Source organism: Centrocercus urophasianus, unplaced genomic scaffold (assembly GCF_019232065.1).
Source record: "Centrocercus urophasianus isolate 14NV4802_14NV808 unplaced genomic scaffold, USGS_Curo_1.0 seq_18, whole genome shotgun sequence".
Taxonomy (NCBI): Eukaryota; Metazoa; Chordata; class Aves; order Galliformes; family Phasianidae; genus Centrocercus; species Centrocercus urophasianus.
Window position 1 is genome coordinate 23,160,960 of NW_024884733.1, and position 15,766 is coordinate 23,176,725.

Genomic DNA, 15,766 nt, shown 5'->3' on the forward strand with positions numbered 1-15,766 from the left:
ACTTAATTATCACACCATAACCCTTCTGCAGCTTCTACTTTGTTATTTGTGGTTTGTAAACATGATGTTCACTACAAAGAATAGCAGCCTTATTAGTGAATCCACCTCCTACCAAAATAAATGGTTTCTCTTGTAAACATATGAAATGTAAGACCCAAGATGCTTTGAAAGTATTTTTGAATAGACTTAGAAACCAAAGAATTATGCATAATAAAGATTAAAGAGCTGTAACCCACAAAGATGTGTCCAGTGCAGCACATTAATAAATTATATTAAGTACATCTATGTGGGTTATTTCACAACACAAAGAATTAAAATATTGTCGTATTTAAATTTGTGCACTTTGCTTCATCAGCATCAGGACACATTTTGGAGCCCATTTCAGTGCTGAGACTTTGCTCTCATGTCACTGCACCGTGTTCTGCTCTAAAGAGCTCTGCACATTACCTAAGTTACACTGTCTGTAAGCTCCACACTTGTATTACTTAAAGATTTATTGCATATTATTGACAATTATGCAGGAAATAATTTAAGCACGTATTTATATATTTAATCTCATTTGCTCCTATTGAACTCACTCATAACATAGGTACCCATAATGCCCAACTACATGCCTTCTTGATCACGGTTACAAAATAAATTGAGTTAAGCACTCTGCACTTGCTAATCAAATGCCAAAAGCTTAATGTTTCTCTGTATTTTAAAGTCCCACAATGTTTGTCTTACTAACAATCACCTATATGCATTTTTAGTCTGCACACAACTCCCATGGTGAGAGCAGTGAGTGAGGCAAATGCACTTAAAACACGCATTTTATGGTTTTATTAAGTTGAATTCTTAGCATTGTATTATAATGAGAAGTAAAATAAAAGCCCCAGAAATGGGGTTCCAAATTTGCATAGCGAGGGGGGCGGCAAAGGAAAGGCACAATGCTGAGATGCTGAGAGCACATTAAGTGACAGCAAAATGGCTAAATATTCAAGCACAAGGATTCTGTAGAATAACACGTATATGCATTTAGCACTGACTCAAAGCCAAAGCAAACAGTATGTTAGGAGTTTTCATTTTTAGGCAAACGACTTTCTGCACAGACTGTGACACTCTTCAGGGGAAGGTTTCCTAGCAAGGTGCCCAGAGGTGGTAACAGGACCTTATTTCTGTCAGTGCTGTACCTTGCGATCAAGCTATAGAACGTTTCAAAGTACATTTCAGTTGGTAAAACAGCATTTTTCTTCCATCTGTGGATACAGTTTTACAGGGCCTTAAGCTTTTGTGCACTAGAGCTAAGGTTTAATCCAAGCTTTTAATTCCAAGAGCTTCACTATATAACTTGTGCTGGATTGGTGCACAGGAAATGCGTTATTGCAACAGGCATTTTTAAAATTAATTCTGTGGTAATTATTTCAACTAAGCACAAAGTAGCTGGCTTGAAGTACTTCTGCAGCACTTTGAAGTTTGATATACAACTACGCAAAACCACCAAAGGATAGCTGTGCTAATTTCTGTGTTTCTCTTGAAGAACATAGTAACAACTTAGGCTTTATTTTCAACAAATACCTTGTTTGTGCTGTTTGCTTTTAAAAAAAGACTCAATGGTGAAAAATATTACTAGCATAAACAACACCTTGTTCCTTCTCCGATCACTTTGGTATGATTCCTGTCTTCCCCTTTGCTGTCCTATCCATTCTATCGCACGCTCACATCCTGCACAGCTGTACTTTAACAATTTCAAAGGTGTGGTTCCTTACCCTACCCAACTCTGCAGGGAAAAGATAAAGACATAAAAATGGCTTTGTGCCCAGGAAGGTCATTTAAAAATAAAGAATCAAATACACAATTATTATGACACTTACCCAAGCAGTAAATATCACACCCTTCACCTTTCTCTCCACCCTAGGACAAGGATCTGATTCCTGAGCAGCACAGCCTCTATACCATTTACACACGCATGAATACATTTAATGAATCTAATGGACAAAGAGTTCTTTTACTCTGTTTCCTAATCCTCCTGAAGTATAAATGCAATAGAAATTACTTAAAGGCACACCTGGTAAAGCACCAGGTCTGTTTAAAAAAACTATATTTTCAGAATGACACACAAACAAATACAGTGAATTCTTCCCACATATTGAAATATCCATGGGTTATACAGATAATGTGTCCAACTAGAGCAACAAACAAAAGCAGGGGTACTTCACATAAATATATGCAATTAGATCTGGTTTAGTTGAATAAACTTTGAGATGATTTACATCTCAATTGAAGAAAGCCATCTCAAATAAGGAAAAAATAAGTCATAGTAAAAGACTTCTAGTCTCAATCTAACTTCAAAGCCTTAATGCAGATACATCACACTCCCTCTCATTTCACTCCAGTGATTTTCTTGAAACGTTATTTTAGATTCAGCATATTTAGTCAGTATATTTACTGAGCAAAGTAACAGATACAGATAAGACAGAAAACTGATGCTATATAGCCTGTACTTTGAGCAAGCTTTCCTGTCTTATAAAAGCTGTACAGCTGCCTGAGATACCCTCTATCTAGTATTAGCTGTCAGCAACTTATCATAACTGTTATAAGAAGAGAATTTGCTACATAGATTTTAATCAGTGCAGAAACCTTAATTGCATTACTTGTCTTTTAAGACAGTAAATTAAGAAAAAAAAAAACAGCAACTGTATTCTTCTTGGTTTTATAAAACACTAAGCATAATGATAATATAAATAAGCAGTGTAGATAAGAAGCCCAAGCTTGACGTTGCAGTGAAAGGCCTGGACTACTTGGTGCTTTTTACAGGTCCAACATTATGAATTCACGATTCTACTGACATTTTTTTAATTGGGAAAACTACATCACGTTTGCAGAACAAAGCTTAACAGAACATAAACACTCATCATTCTTACATGCACGTAAAAGAAATGGCGATACTGATAGTACTGAAATATCACAGAAGTTGCCTAATACATGGAGAGCAAGAAGTCGAGGTTAGTGCTGGTGTCTGAGCTGGGTGAACAGCCTGCACACACCTGATGGTGCAGCTCTCCTGGTGCCAGCAAATCCCAGACCAGCAACGGAGAACTCCAGATTTTGAGGGCAGAGGGAGATGCTGTAAAGCTCTCCTCAGATTTTTTGGTCTTTTATCCCTTCTGTTCGGTTTGAAATCAATGATCTGTTCAGTAATTCTCCGTGTGATTTCTCAGAAAAAAAGAGAAGCTGATGGAATAGCCTGGAACACCTCTTTTCCTGACAAAGGAAAAGCTCCCTCACCTTCACACTATTTACTTTCGGTTTTCTTGCTGAGTGTAGAAAAGATTTAAATAGTGGCATTTACAGATCAGAGCATTTGTATGTTGAGCGTCCTTTCCGCTGTGCCAAGGAGCAAAGCAGTCTGTCACTCGTGGGCACTGCTGCCAACCTGCTTATACCAAACTAACCATTATTCATGCATTTAATTATTTAAAAAACGTGCTAGCTACAGAGATGACAGAGCCCAGCCCCAGAAACTCTGTAGCTTTCACAGTACATATTGATGACGTGCTGAAAGAAAGCTGCATCTTCTGAAAGTCTGCGAATGTATAAATGCATTTAGTGCCTCAAATGCACTGCAAGAACTTTGCTGTGCAACCGTAGGTCCCGAAGGGGAACAGACAGGAACACAGTCACTCACGTGAGAGCGATCTATGATTGCATTCATATGAACTTAATTATAACCGCATGGAAAAACAATCCAAAAGGATTTTTATCAAGTTCAAAGGATTAAGATGTTCAGCTAGCACAATGGTATCTACAGTATAACATTGTGATTGGTAGATAGGTAAATAGAATGAAAAGCGCGCCTAAGACTGCTTTGGTGAGTTAGTCTGATGTATTGCTTATGCAATTACCAAAACAGCAGGAGATCATTAAATTTTCTGGTAAGCAGACACAGCATTCTTGGTATCATAGTACTACAAAGGCTCTTTATTGGTATTTTATCATTACGTTTTCTTCCTACGAGGGGAATGAAACTGCAAAACTGACATTAAGCACAAATTCCACAGAAAGAAGGTAAAAAATGACTTTGAGCTACTTTACGCTGTATCACGCCATATCCAACAGCAAAGCTCCACGGCTTAAACAAGGCATCTTCCTCTTAACAGGCATGCTTTCAGGGAGCACGCCTCCCTGAAATAAATGTTTTGTAAAATGGGGCAGTGCTGAATAAAAGAACCCTTCTGGTCAGAGGGATGTGCTTGGATGCAATACATTAATCACGTGGCTGGTATTAGTCACTGGGCTAACTAATGAGGATGACTCAACTAGGAGCTCACATCCAGCACTGAGCATTCAGTTCTCTAGTGAATGCTTACTTCAGTGAGTCTTATGTAGAACAGCTTACCTGAAATGCACTCCTATTTGCTGAGATTAGTTAAACATTCCCCATATTCAGACAGAATGGTCACATGAGATCAGAAACTATACTCACCTACAGAACACAATTATTTTTAGAGTAAATGAACATATACATTTCCTTTCTAAAGTGACTTTATATAAGAAGTGGTTTTATCTTTCTCTTTAGGTATCACAGTTATGCAAACATTAGGTCTAAAGAAGCTGATCAAATCTTTCATTCTTGGAAGAAAACATGGAAATCTTTTCTATAATACTTACAGAATTTTTTACTACATCTATGGAAATTACATTTGCACAAAAACAGGCATTACATTTCAAGGAGCATCAATGTAATAACCTCAAGAACTACAAGCACTGCCGCCAACTTCAGCAGGATGAGAATATCGACCACTGCTTTTGTAGGTGCTGGCTGAAAGAAGGTGACATGGCTTCAAACTTATCAAAGCCAACGAAACATAAGGATTGCAAGGATCAGCATTCTGGTTGCAGCTATATCTGCTCCAGCCCTCTGGAATTCAAAAGTTATCAGTCCCATCGTTCTGCCGTTAACAGCAAACAGGAAGAAAGACCAGAAATCGTGCCCTTAGAAGAGGCACAGGAATATGCTGGTCTGCTATGGCCAATTTACTTAGACAAATTCTCAGTGTCTTAACTAAGCTAAACATAGCTGCTTGAATAAATAAAATAATATATCCTCAAAGAGAGAAAAGGCAAGGGCAGGTAGTATTGACATAATGACAGTCTGAACTGCCAGGAGGAGGGACGTCAACTCTGTGCCTGTGGCCTCCTGTAAATTAGATAAAGTTGGTAATTACATGCCATCATCAGATATACTGGCCTGAATAATTTTAGATTATTGTGAATGAAAACAGATAGGCACTATTTTATATAGCAGGAAATACTATCGATATTGCTGCTTAAATTACGTGAATCATGTTACATTCTGTTCTTCTGAATCCCTCCTTGTTCAAGCTCCATTCCCAGATTACGTGAGTGACTAAATACTAAAACTGCTATTAGGTATAACCAGGATACTGCACAAATCCTCTCTCCAGCTAAATATTTCTTCATTCTTTCTATCAAGATGATGTTAAAATTGAGAAGTGGTCCTGAACATGCATTTTTTTTCAGGAACTATTTAATGAGTTTAAACACCACTAATGAGTTTAAAAGCAGATTATTAGAAAGGAATTAGTTTGCACTGGGTGCAATGCAGAACAATTCATACAAGGAATGGATTCTAGAATGGACTGAAATACACAAAATTGCTGAACTACCTAACGCAGCTGTACAGGGATCATAATTTTACCCTATGGAGAGGATCAGAGGACAGTCACCTGTTCAGATGAGTGCTGAGCACTGATGCTTACTATTCTGTTGCTGCATTTTCACCGTGGGAGTAAAAAAGGATTTCTCCCACCAGAACAGTGAAATGAACAATCTTATCTGCCTTTGTCTCACTCTGTATTTCTACACAACATGAAGAATGGTTTGGCACCAAATTTGCTGAAATCCTGATTGTACCTAATTTAAATAGACATGTGACTTGAGTTAAATTCATTTTCTGTGCTTTCAAGGGACGCAGATTTTTGTTTCTGTTTATTCAAACTGCTGTTGAAATTGGTTAATTAAAAGGATTTAAAAAATCTTAATACTCTAAATAGAGCAAACTGGCTCTGAATTATTAAGCAACATTTTAAATGCATTTAAATAACCTTAAGTGACTTAACTGACACCTGATCCTAAGCTCTGTCTCAGAAAAACAAAATGTGAAATACTGTAGAATCTTGGCTTACCAGGGCTTCCAGATACAGTAAATAAAAAGCTTAAGTTTCTAAAGCAGTCCGCAAAATGCATTCTCCTAAATACATAACTACATAATCCACTTCAAGGAGAAATGAGAAGAAGAATTTGTACGCTGTAGCTTTGATTTTTTCAGTTGAAATTGGTAAGCTCAAAGTCTTTATTCGCTAACGAGATGGACTTGAGAGAGCTTTCCAGGACCTCACCTGCTGATACAAATCACAGAACTCCTACCAATGTACCATTAATCCCCACGGCACTCATTTGGGTGGGTTTGTTCAGCACGATTTAAGCACAGCTTCAACTAGATATGGCACATTTCAGCTTTTTTCCTACAGCATGATCAAACGCCCCGTTCACAAGACATTAGAGAGTTACAGGAATACTTCTGCAGATCTCCACAGAAGGAAGTGAGGAACCGGTCATACAGAAGGTCTACAGAGTTTGGGAGAAGACAGACCCTGCAGAAAGCAGGCTGAGATGACTCGTGAAATCAGTGTTTGGGAAGGCTTTTGAAAGGGCCTTGATGAAAAAAATGTGAAAGAGAAATTTGACTGAACAGGCTAATATGCTCAGTGTAAGCTCTTCTCTGTTATAGCTGAATGCATTCTGAAGATTAGAGTGACTGTTGGAAGAAAAAGAACTATAATTCTAAAACCAGCACACACGTTTAAACAGCATATTCATTTACTTCCATAAAGCCTTTGCAGGTGCATTTAAGAATAAGGCAGAGAACTCGTACCACTGCTTTTGCTCAGAAGGATGTGCTTGCCAAGCATTTTCAAATGTAGAGGAACAAATTACCTGCTGGCTCAGTCCACTAGTGTGGAACACCTTTCTGGTAAGGTATGCAGTTGTGTCTTGGTTAAGGTACTGAGAAAGGAGGTGGTTAATATCTAATTTCAGTGCTAGTAGAAAGAACAACACAGTCAGTGACAAAGGCCCAATAACAAGCTGCTGCATGTGCTTAAATGCTTTGGAATGTCACTGCTGCTTTAAAAACTACAAGTGGTGTCTAGAAAAGGTTAATCTGTGTATTTACTCATGTGTAGAAGTTTGTATTTACAGTAGGGTTATGATACCAACTTTAAGTTATCTAAGGATATCTGTGTAAGCAACTGGAACATAGAACTAAGATCTAATGAATTTCTGTTTACCAAAGAAGTGAAAATACTTCAATGTATCAAGGCTGGTGGCTTTGAAAAGCATATTTTGAAAAACAGGTAAAAATTCTTCTGACAAGTTTCCCACCAGAAAATGCTGATTTGCTTGGAGATAATCCCCTCATTTAGATAAGTCAGATACTTCTGGGAGTGTGTATGCTAGTGTAATACAGATAAGGAGAGAAGAAAGATTATTAACTTGAGATCTTTTCATCTAGCTGCAGTGAATGCTCCACAAACAAATTCTGGTAACTTCAAAACAATTTTCTGTCTTCAAAAATGTTACATTTTAAATATAGAAAGACAATTTAAATATTATCTTTTTTTTCTTGAGCACAAGCACTGCAAATACTCTGTTTTTCTTTTTTTCCACAGACTTCAACGGATGTCTGTGACACACATAGCAGAAGGGTCTTGTCAACTTACACTGCACTTAGAAGAGGCCGTATGCCACAAAGCCTAAGGTAACAAATGTAGTCAGCATGCTTTCAATGCATTCATCTTTTCATTTTTTAAACAAACAAACAAAACTCTTCTCTTTGTGGACTAAAACAATTCCAGCTTTCCAAGTTCCATGTGGAACATGACAGATGTCATTTACAGTTAGAAACCCCCTGGGGATTACTTTCTATCTGTTAGTTCTGGTGGTCATAATGGCAACCAGATTCATACACTGCCACTGAGTCAGATCAGCATGAATCATTTATGTGACTCCTCAGACATGGCACTATTAAGTTGGAATCATAGCAAAAAGATGACAGGGTCTTGCAACAGACCAACAGCTCTGTAGCCTGCCATGAAATTCTTTTTCCGCCTCAGTGTTTTCTCCCTTGCAGTTTCACAAATTTACTGAGAGTACCACCCCATTCTGAATTAGTGGCCTGTCTTCTTTTCCATTCCTTTTTTGCTCATTCTCGTTTGAGCCATCCAATCAATTAATGGTGACAGGGATGTGATTATATACAGATACAGCCAGTCTAAACAGCGAGGTTTTAAACTGCAAAAATAAAAAAAAATACAGTAATGTCTTTACAGGTTTTTGTGGAAGTAAAATTGTACTAAGACAAATGTATTACAAGCAGAGAGCTACAACTTGCAGAATATTTTAAATACACATGAGCACTGTTTGGACTGCAAAAGATTCTTCTGTCGAATAAATTGAATGATCTATAATACTGGAAACACAGCTGACTTCTAATCTTTGGTTCCACTGGAAACAGCATCACATGCTTAAGGAGTAAAGTTAATTAGTGATTAATGACATTGCCTTCTCAGACGGACTGATTAAGATTCTCAATAGAAGACAAGGTAAAAAAAAAAAGCTGCAAGTACTACAATCTTGTTTACAGAGCTATGCCAAATATCTTCAGAAATCACATCCACTCCCAAGGTCGTAGCTTGTTAATGACATTATTTTCTTCTTCTTTTGGAGTACTTGTATTGCTTGAAACAACTGACAAATCGGCTGATAAAGCAATAAGTTGATGTCACAAAATAGTACTGTCACCATGCCAGTCAGAGCCCTATTCCTAGTGAACTTCCTCCACTGGCAGTGATGAGAAAGAAAACAGAAAAGCAACTCAGATAATGAGTTCCCTTGATGAAAAATGGCTTTACCAGTCACCTGAAGATTTCCCTTGCCCAGAGCTGCTCCAACTCATTTGCAGTACTGCGGTAATGTGATCAAAACCTGCTGTATTTCAGTCATTGCTGATTGGCTCAGTTTGTAGTCAACTCTGTATCACCCATTACCTTCACCTTCACCTTTCATGCAGCACCTCCTGTTACCACTGCAGTTAGACCCACTGACTATCACTTTTGCTGTAAGGTAATGAATGACTAGATAAAAAGTGAAAGTTAAATTGTAGTAGAGTAATAAGCATATTTTGAGGGAAATCAAGTAACCAGCACACAAATATCCACTGACAAACCAACAGAACTGAATTTGCTTTTGTAAGCAGTATGTGGTATTGACTTTGAAAATCAGTCCCAAGCAAGTGCATCATCAGAATTTGGAGGTAGGAAGCATAAATGATTACTTAGTGGTAATGTAACAGGTGGATGAATAATTCATCACAGGGTACTGACTAGCTCAAAACCACTTATGATCTGACACTGAGCCTTCCTCCTGCTCATGACATAAAATTGCAACAAAATGGCAAAAATAAAACGACAGAAATACCAGCCTGTAACAGACCTAAACAGCATGCTACCACTGATGCTGTTTTCTGCGAGACAGGAAGCAGGAGATGCAGGCTCACAGTCAGAGTTTACAGAGCTTTCACTAAATGTGATCCACAACTTGTTTGTTTCAGAAACTGAACATTTTTTTTAATGCCACTGGAAACAGATTTTGCAGTGCAATTTTGTACGTAACATGACAACACTGTTAGGTTAGCATCTGGCTTGCTCCCAGCCACGGTGCTTGGCAGCACTCTGGCTCACGCATGCATATCTTTTATCTTCTACCACCCTATAACGTACCAGTCATCTAAACACGGACAACTCAGAAGCAGTAGCATTATTCCTGGAAGGCATATTTACTCACATCTCTCCTCGGAAAGGTGCCCAGAAGCTTGTATTCCTCCCAAGGATATCCCTTGGAAGCCACAAAATCAAAGACAACCTGCAGCTTGCTGCTGGCCAGGAAACGCCGCTCAAAGAATTCTCCGCTGGGCGTCCGGATGCGCAGCTTGCTGACCGACTCGGTGCTTTCCTCTTTTGGTTCTGGAGGCAAAGACTGCTCAAGAGAAAGCCTGATAGCCTGAGGAAAAACAACCATTTAGGTTGTAATATTAACGACAGATGAAAAGGATAGAGAGTTTTTTTGTTTAAGTCTTACAGAATTTCAAGATATACCACAGTGTTCCAGAGCCATAGTTTTGCTTTATATCTCATTGACAAAATTATTTCTATTCAGTCCTTAATAACAGCCCACCACACAACTAATAAAAATAAATCCTTTTTTATAACATGTATTATTGGGTCTACTGTTAACGCACAAAAGAGATAAGAAGTAATTTAATCGTTTGGCAGAAAGCCTTGAAAAATTTGAAAGAGAGTAATTGTCAAGCAGCCAATTGCTTCCTTAATGGCTATAAACTGAAGGCAGAAAAAGTATTTCTTGAAATGCACTTGTTATCAAACTGCCTTCCTCCTAAACAGAGTTTGTAACAGAGACAGGGGCACTTGGTGGCAGCTCAGAATAAGAAGAAATATATGTAGGAGATTTACAATGAATAAACTAAGATTTCTAGACATAATAAAAAATAGCACAAAGATGTATTAGATACCTATTGTATATACAAAAATCAGAACAGTCAAACAAAAAAATTGGTCAGACAGACATAGGAGCATTAAGATTTTAAGACAGCAATTAATATTATCATTTGCAGGACAATTACTCCAAGCACAGCTGTGCACATCTTCTGAAACAACATGCATGCAACCAGGCAGCACTGCAGTGACCAGGGCACATCATGTATCTAAATGGTGTGTGTTTTGATGATGTTAAGATTTTAAGGGCAGAAATCAAGTCTATCCTTCTTTCCCTGCCCCAGAACCTACATTAACACTTTGATCACAATTAAAAAAAGGAAAAAAAAAAAAATCAACAACCACCACCACCACCAAAGATAGCCAATGCCAGACTGCTGCAGTAGGTAGGCTTGATTTTCAGGGATACCAAGTGCTGTTGGCTCTCTTGGACAGATACTGATTTTTCTTACAAATTAGATCATACTTAGAAAGCAGTCCTGTTAGCTACCACCTCACTTAATGCAGCAGTTAATGAGAATCACAACGAATACAAAAAGCAGCATAGTAATTCCTCATCCAAAATGTACCTCTCCAAAACGAAGAGGCAGTCAGGCCTAGATTTCACCTAGAATTCACCTTGATTTTCAAGGAACTTTCATGATGCACAGTTGCTATTTGTGCCTTTGAAAATCTTCCCAAGGTCATTTAGTTACAGAAACTGATGGAGGATGATTATGTTGAAGGGAAAGGAATGGGCAAGAGCAAGATGATGAAGCCTTTTAAATAGTCTACTTCTTACACATGAATCTCTAAGCAAATTATAGCTCAGTATAAATATTTATACATAGAACTTGAGTTCATTTTTGCTCATCTACTATGAGATTATATTTTAAATAGATTCTATTTTAATTTTCTCTCTCTTCACACTCAACCACCTGCTTACTGTCTTTCTGTTTTGACATTTCCCCACACAGTATAACAACAGATGCTACATTATTTACGGAACCCAATCAATTATATTATAGAAAAATAAACAACAGTAGCTCATTAGAGCTCCTTTCTTTGTGCAAAGAATGCGTCGCTCCCCAAAGTAACCAGTCTCCCAGGCTTCAACGTGAAATGGCAATTTACAATGGATATTCTGTACCAGCAAATCAAGTCAGAAAACAATGATGAGATGGATCACATTAACAACTCTTGAACCTGAGCAAGCAATTTCAGTTTTGTTGATAAAAAGCTGTTGGGTATGTGAATAGCTCAATAGTCTGACTTTAAATATATGAACTGAACATAAAGGCACTTCTGTAAGTAAACACTGTTGCAAAACAATTCAGTATAAGTAATCTGTATACTTGAAAACGGGAGTGTTAGTAAACATTATTGTTAAAATCCCTTTTGTTCTACTAAGTAAATAGATCCTATTATTTTCATTACTGCAGCCTACATTAAAACAGGGAAGCCCACACTGGTTTTGATAACAGGGACTAGTTTTGCAGGCTTTATGTAGGAAAACAGTTTTCAGAAGGGCAACGTGTTAGAAAAGGTTCAGGAGCAGATATACTAAAGCAGACTGAATTATTGTTTCCATGCATACAAAATTACTTAAATAAATAAAACATACTTATTATTTCAATCTGGTGATGGATTTCTCAGTAACTGTTACTGCTACAGTACTGATTTGTTTCCAATTGCTATTGACCTCACAGAATGGCAGCCTTTTGATTACCTGACAAAATTCTCACAGTCCAGCTCTGTACGTTGCCCACCCAGCTGTGTTTTATTTTTGATTCGTGGCTTATGTTAACAACAGGAGCTAAGAAACTCACCAGATACTGTAGGATAATACAGGAGAAGTGAACTATATTTCTACCAAACCACTGAATACGATGGCTTTGACTGAATCTAGTATTTACAGTGCAGAACTGTTTAAAAGGATTTTGAATGCTTAAATGGTTCAGATTTTCTAACGCAATTATCTTGGTCAAAATATATATGCAAATGCATTGCTTATAAAGTTTGTTTATCAGGTTTATCTCAGGGAATAATAGATGCATTGGTAGCCAACTTTTTTCAGTTGTGTAATGCAATTTTTTCATACATCAGCAAAGTACACAAGACTGAAATGCCAAGTATGTATTTAAGGCTGGGAGGGGGGGATGAGGAAGGCCGTGATTCATCTGGATTCTACTGGGCTTCAACTAAATGGAAAATTAAATGAGAATATAACACCAAATTCCAAATCTCCATCAGCGATGGGAGACAGAGCAAAAAAGTTATATAAGCTCCACGAAAAAAAAAAGGAACTCTCATGTTTTATATAAGTGAATAAATATTCAAAATACATATTTGTGGTAATATTGAAACTATACTCAGGAAATATGTATTCAATTGGGACAACACTCAGTCAACTCTGCTTTCAGTCAATACATTTATGTGTATTGAAAATTTTATTCAAAGGTTTCAAAGTCCTTTTCAAATAGCTGTGTTTCATAGCAGCCCTGTAAGGACATCTATTTCAAGATCACAGAACAGCTGAAAATCCTCTAATGACTAGCCTGTTTCACCTTTCTTTTGAAATGTGGTGGGGCTTCAGGGGAAGAAACATGGCTGTAACACAGCCTTTTTTCTTCTCTTTCAAACTATAAAAAATATTCAATCAACCTATTTCAAAATATATTCTGTATTTGCCAGGAGTCAAAAAAAAGGAAGCCGCTAACATAAATCCATGCACACGGTAATTTATACCTGCAGCTATGCCTATGTTGTTTTACACATATATGATAAGAAATTAATAAAAATATTGAGGTTCACATTAAAAAGCACACTTTGAATTAAGGTTACAAAGTGTGCTGAATGAAAGCTGTGACCTCCAGAAGCATCAAGAATCCAGAAAGCAGCTTGAAGAAGTGAAACAGCCCACCTCACGTTCTTCCTCCTGTTCTTTCCGAATCTGTTCCAAACGAAACTGCTCTGCCATTTCTCTCTCTTGTGCTTCCCTCTAATAAATAGAAACAAACAGTAATCACACATGTATTCCGTTCACTTTCCAGCATTCTGTTTAGTGGTGTCCATTAAGCTGTATGAAAGCAAAGAAACTTCTTAACTGTTCTGTTGGAACAGGAATGGTTCATGGATGACTGACATATCTGCATAACATAAAGCCATATGAACAAAACCTTCACAGTCCTCTTGAAGCTTGTTAATGGAAAGTAATCTCAACTCAACTTCTGTCGTCAAGAATTTACAACATTATTGTGATTGTTTACATATATTTTGAAATCTCCATTTTAAATTGCCTAACCATTTCATTGCCACTTAAGGCAATTACAGCTCCTACGGCAAAGCTCTAATCTTAAAAAGCAGAACTGAAGTGAGGGAATCCTCTGCTCCACAGAGATTTCACCACTTGTAAAGAGCCCCACGTCCCAGCATCCGCTCTGCCACTTTCCCACACCTTTGCTCTGTCAGCCTCGAGCGATATGCGGTATGCCTCGTCCTGCTCCCTTTTCACATTTTCTCTGGCTTCACGTTCATCCTGGGGAAGAAAAAAAAAGAAAATGAAAACTAGCAGCACACAGTGACAACCAGGACATGTATCTTTATGTTCACCGCTATTTTCTACCCTCAGTGACTTAATAGAAGAATATTTGGTATCTCACAGGGATGTCAGTCATGCAGCCGACCACTTGGCCTGCCTTGTAGTAAGGAAGGGCACTGCACTGTTCAGAGAACAAGGCTGGATTTTAGCTTGCTTTCTGCTCCAACTGACAGCAGGCAAATGCTCGTCCTTCATGAGCATGAGTGCTCCCAGGTCCTTCCTCGGTAAACTTGTCCTCAGAAGGATCTGCCTAGGGTCATGGCTATTAAGCATCACCCACAGACCTCAATTCATACTGAATACAACAATTAGAAGTAACAAGCTCTGCCCTGAAGTGTCTCAAACACACAGAGGCAGGCAGACAAGAAACATGAGGTTAGCATGCCAGCAAACCTAGCAAATTATCTTATTAGCAAATACAGCCCAAACAGTAAGAGATCATGAAAAATATGCCAGTGACAAACTGAGGCATCATCCATACAGAGGAGGATCACGATGCAGATACCCCTGAAAGCTGGAATAACTGCAGCAGGGTGATAACTGACAAAGCAAAGTACGCAATCCATTGCTCTGTCCTCTGGTGCTGCAGCCATAGAAGAGCATGCTGCTCTGTGCTTACTCTTCTCACATCCTATAATCCTCCCAGAGCCCTGCAGAGGTTGCAGTGTTTCCTACAAAAATCAGTAAGGTTTAGCTGTAAAATTGCTGGTGGACTCAGTGCTGTCACCCAGAGTCAGCAGCAGCAGCACAGCACTTACACTGGGGCTTCAAAGAAATGAAAACCTACCACTCACTCCTTTTTGAAGCATCATGGTAATCTTTCCATTTATCTGAAAGGATTGTTCCACAGAAAGGAATCATTTTCCAAACAATCCAATCAATTTGTTCCAAGAAACTTCTCTACTTGGCAAAAACTCAGTGGAAGGAGAGTACATCAACTGTTACTGTCAGGTTATGCAAACATGCTGGAATGTTCCTCAAATGAAACTCTTTAATGTATTGGTGGTTAAGAACTTCTGAAGTTGCACATAACCATAAGAGAAAAGGATAAATTGCAGTAAAAAGTATACAACCTCCATCTGGAAAGTAATAAGGTATTTCTAGAGGAAACTCTTCTTCTTTATAAAACAGGATCCAAAACTATTCTGCAATCAGTCTCTCCTAAATTTCATTCACAGAAGACAGAGAAACCATTGCCTCAGTTCAGCAGAGCTACAACGTGAGTAGACTGAATTCTTCCAAAACATTTTGTACTTTCTGTAAGCACACCGCAAGTTTAAAATGGTGGGAAGTAGAACTATCTTCCCAAACCAACTTACTGACAGGAGACTACTTGAGGCAATCTCCAGGGGACGAGCATTTAAAAAAATATTAAGAACTGTTTTGGAGACAATCTGTTCAGCTTTTATGTTTTGCAACTTCATGCATTGTCATAACTGAATGTCAAGATTCGCACAAGTCCAGTAATGCCAGAGGGAAAACTGAAAGATCAGATGCAATTGTTGCAACTACAAGCTCTTTCTTTTGCCAAAGATTGCTAGCAATTAACATA

The 15,766-nt window shown here is 38.0% G+C and overlaps 1 protein-coding gene across 3 annotated transcripts in view; it reads right to left on the reverse strand.

The window, feature by feature from the left end:
- Positions 1–15,766, reverse strand: part of FAF1 (Fas associated factor 1) — a 142,637-nt gene that overhangs the window by 4,418 nt on the left and 122,453 nt on the right. For all 3 annotated transcript variants that reach the window (XM_042820219.1, XM_042820221.1, XM_042820222.1), the window contains 3 exons: positions 14,071–14,151; positions 13,537–13,614; positions 9,907–10,122 (listed from right to left, as the gene is read on the reverse strand). In XM_042820219.1, the coding sequence (XP_042676153.1) occupies positions 9,907–10,122; positions 13,537–13,614; positions 14,071–14,151 (375 nt within the window). The remainder of the gene's footprint in view (positions 1–9,906; positions 10,123–13,536; positions 13,615–14,070; positions 14,152–15,766) is intronic.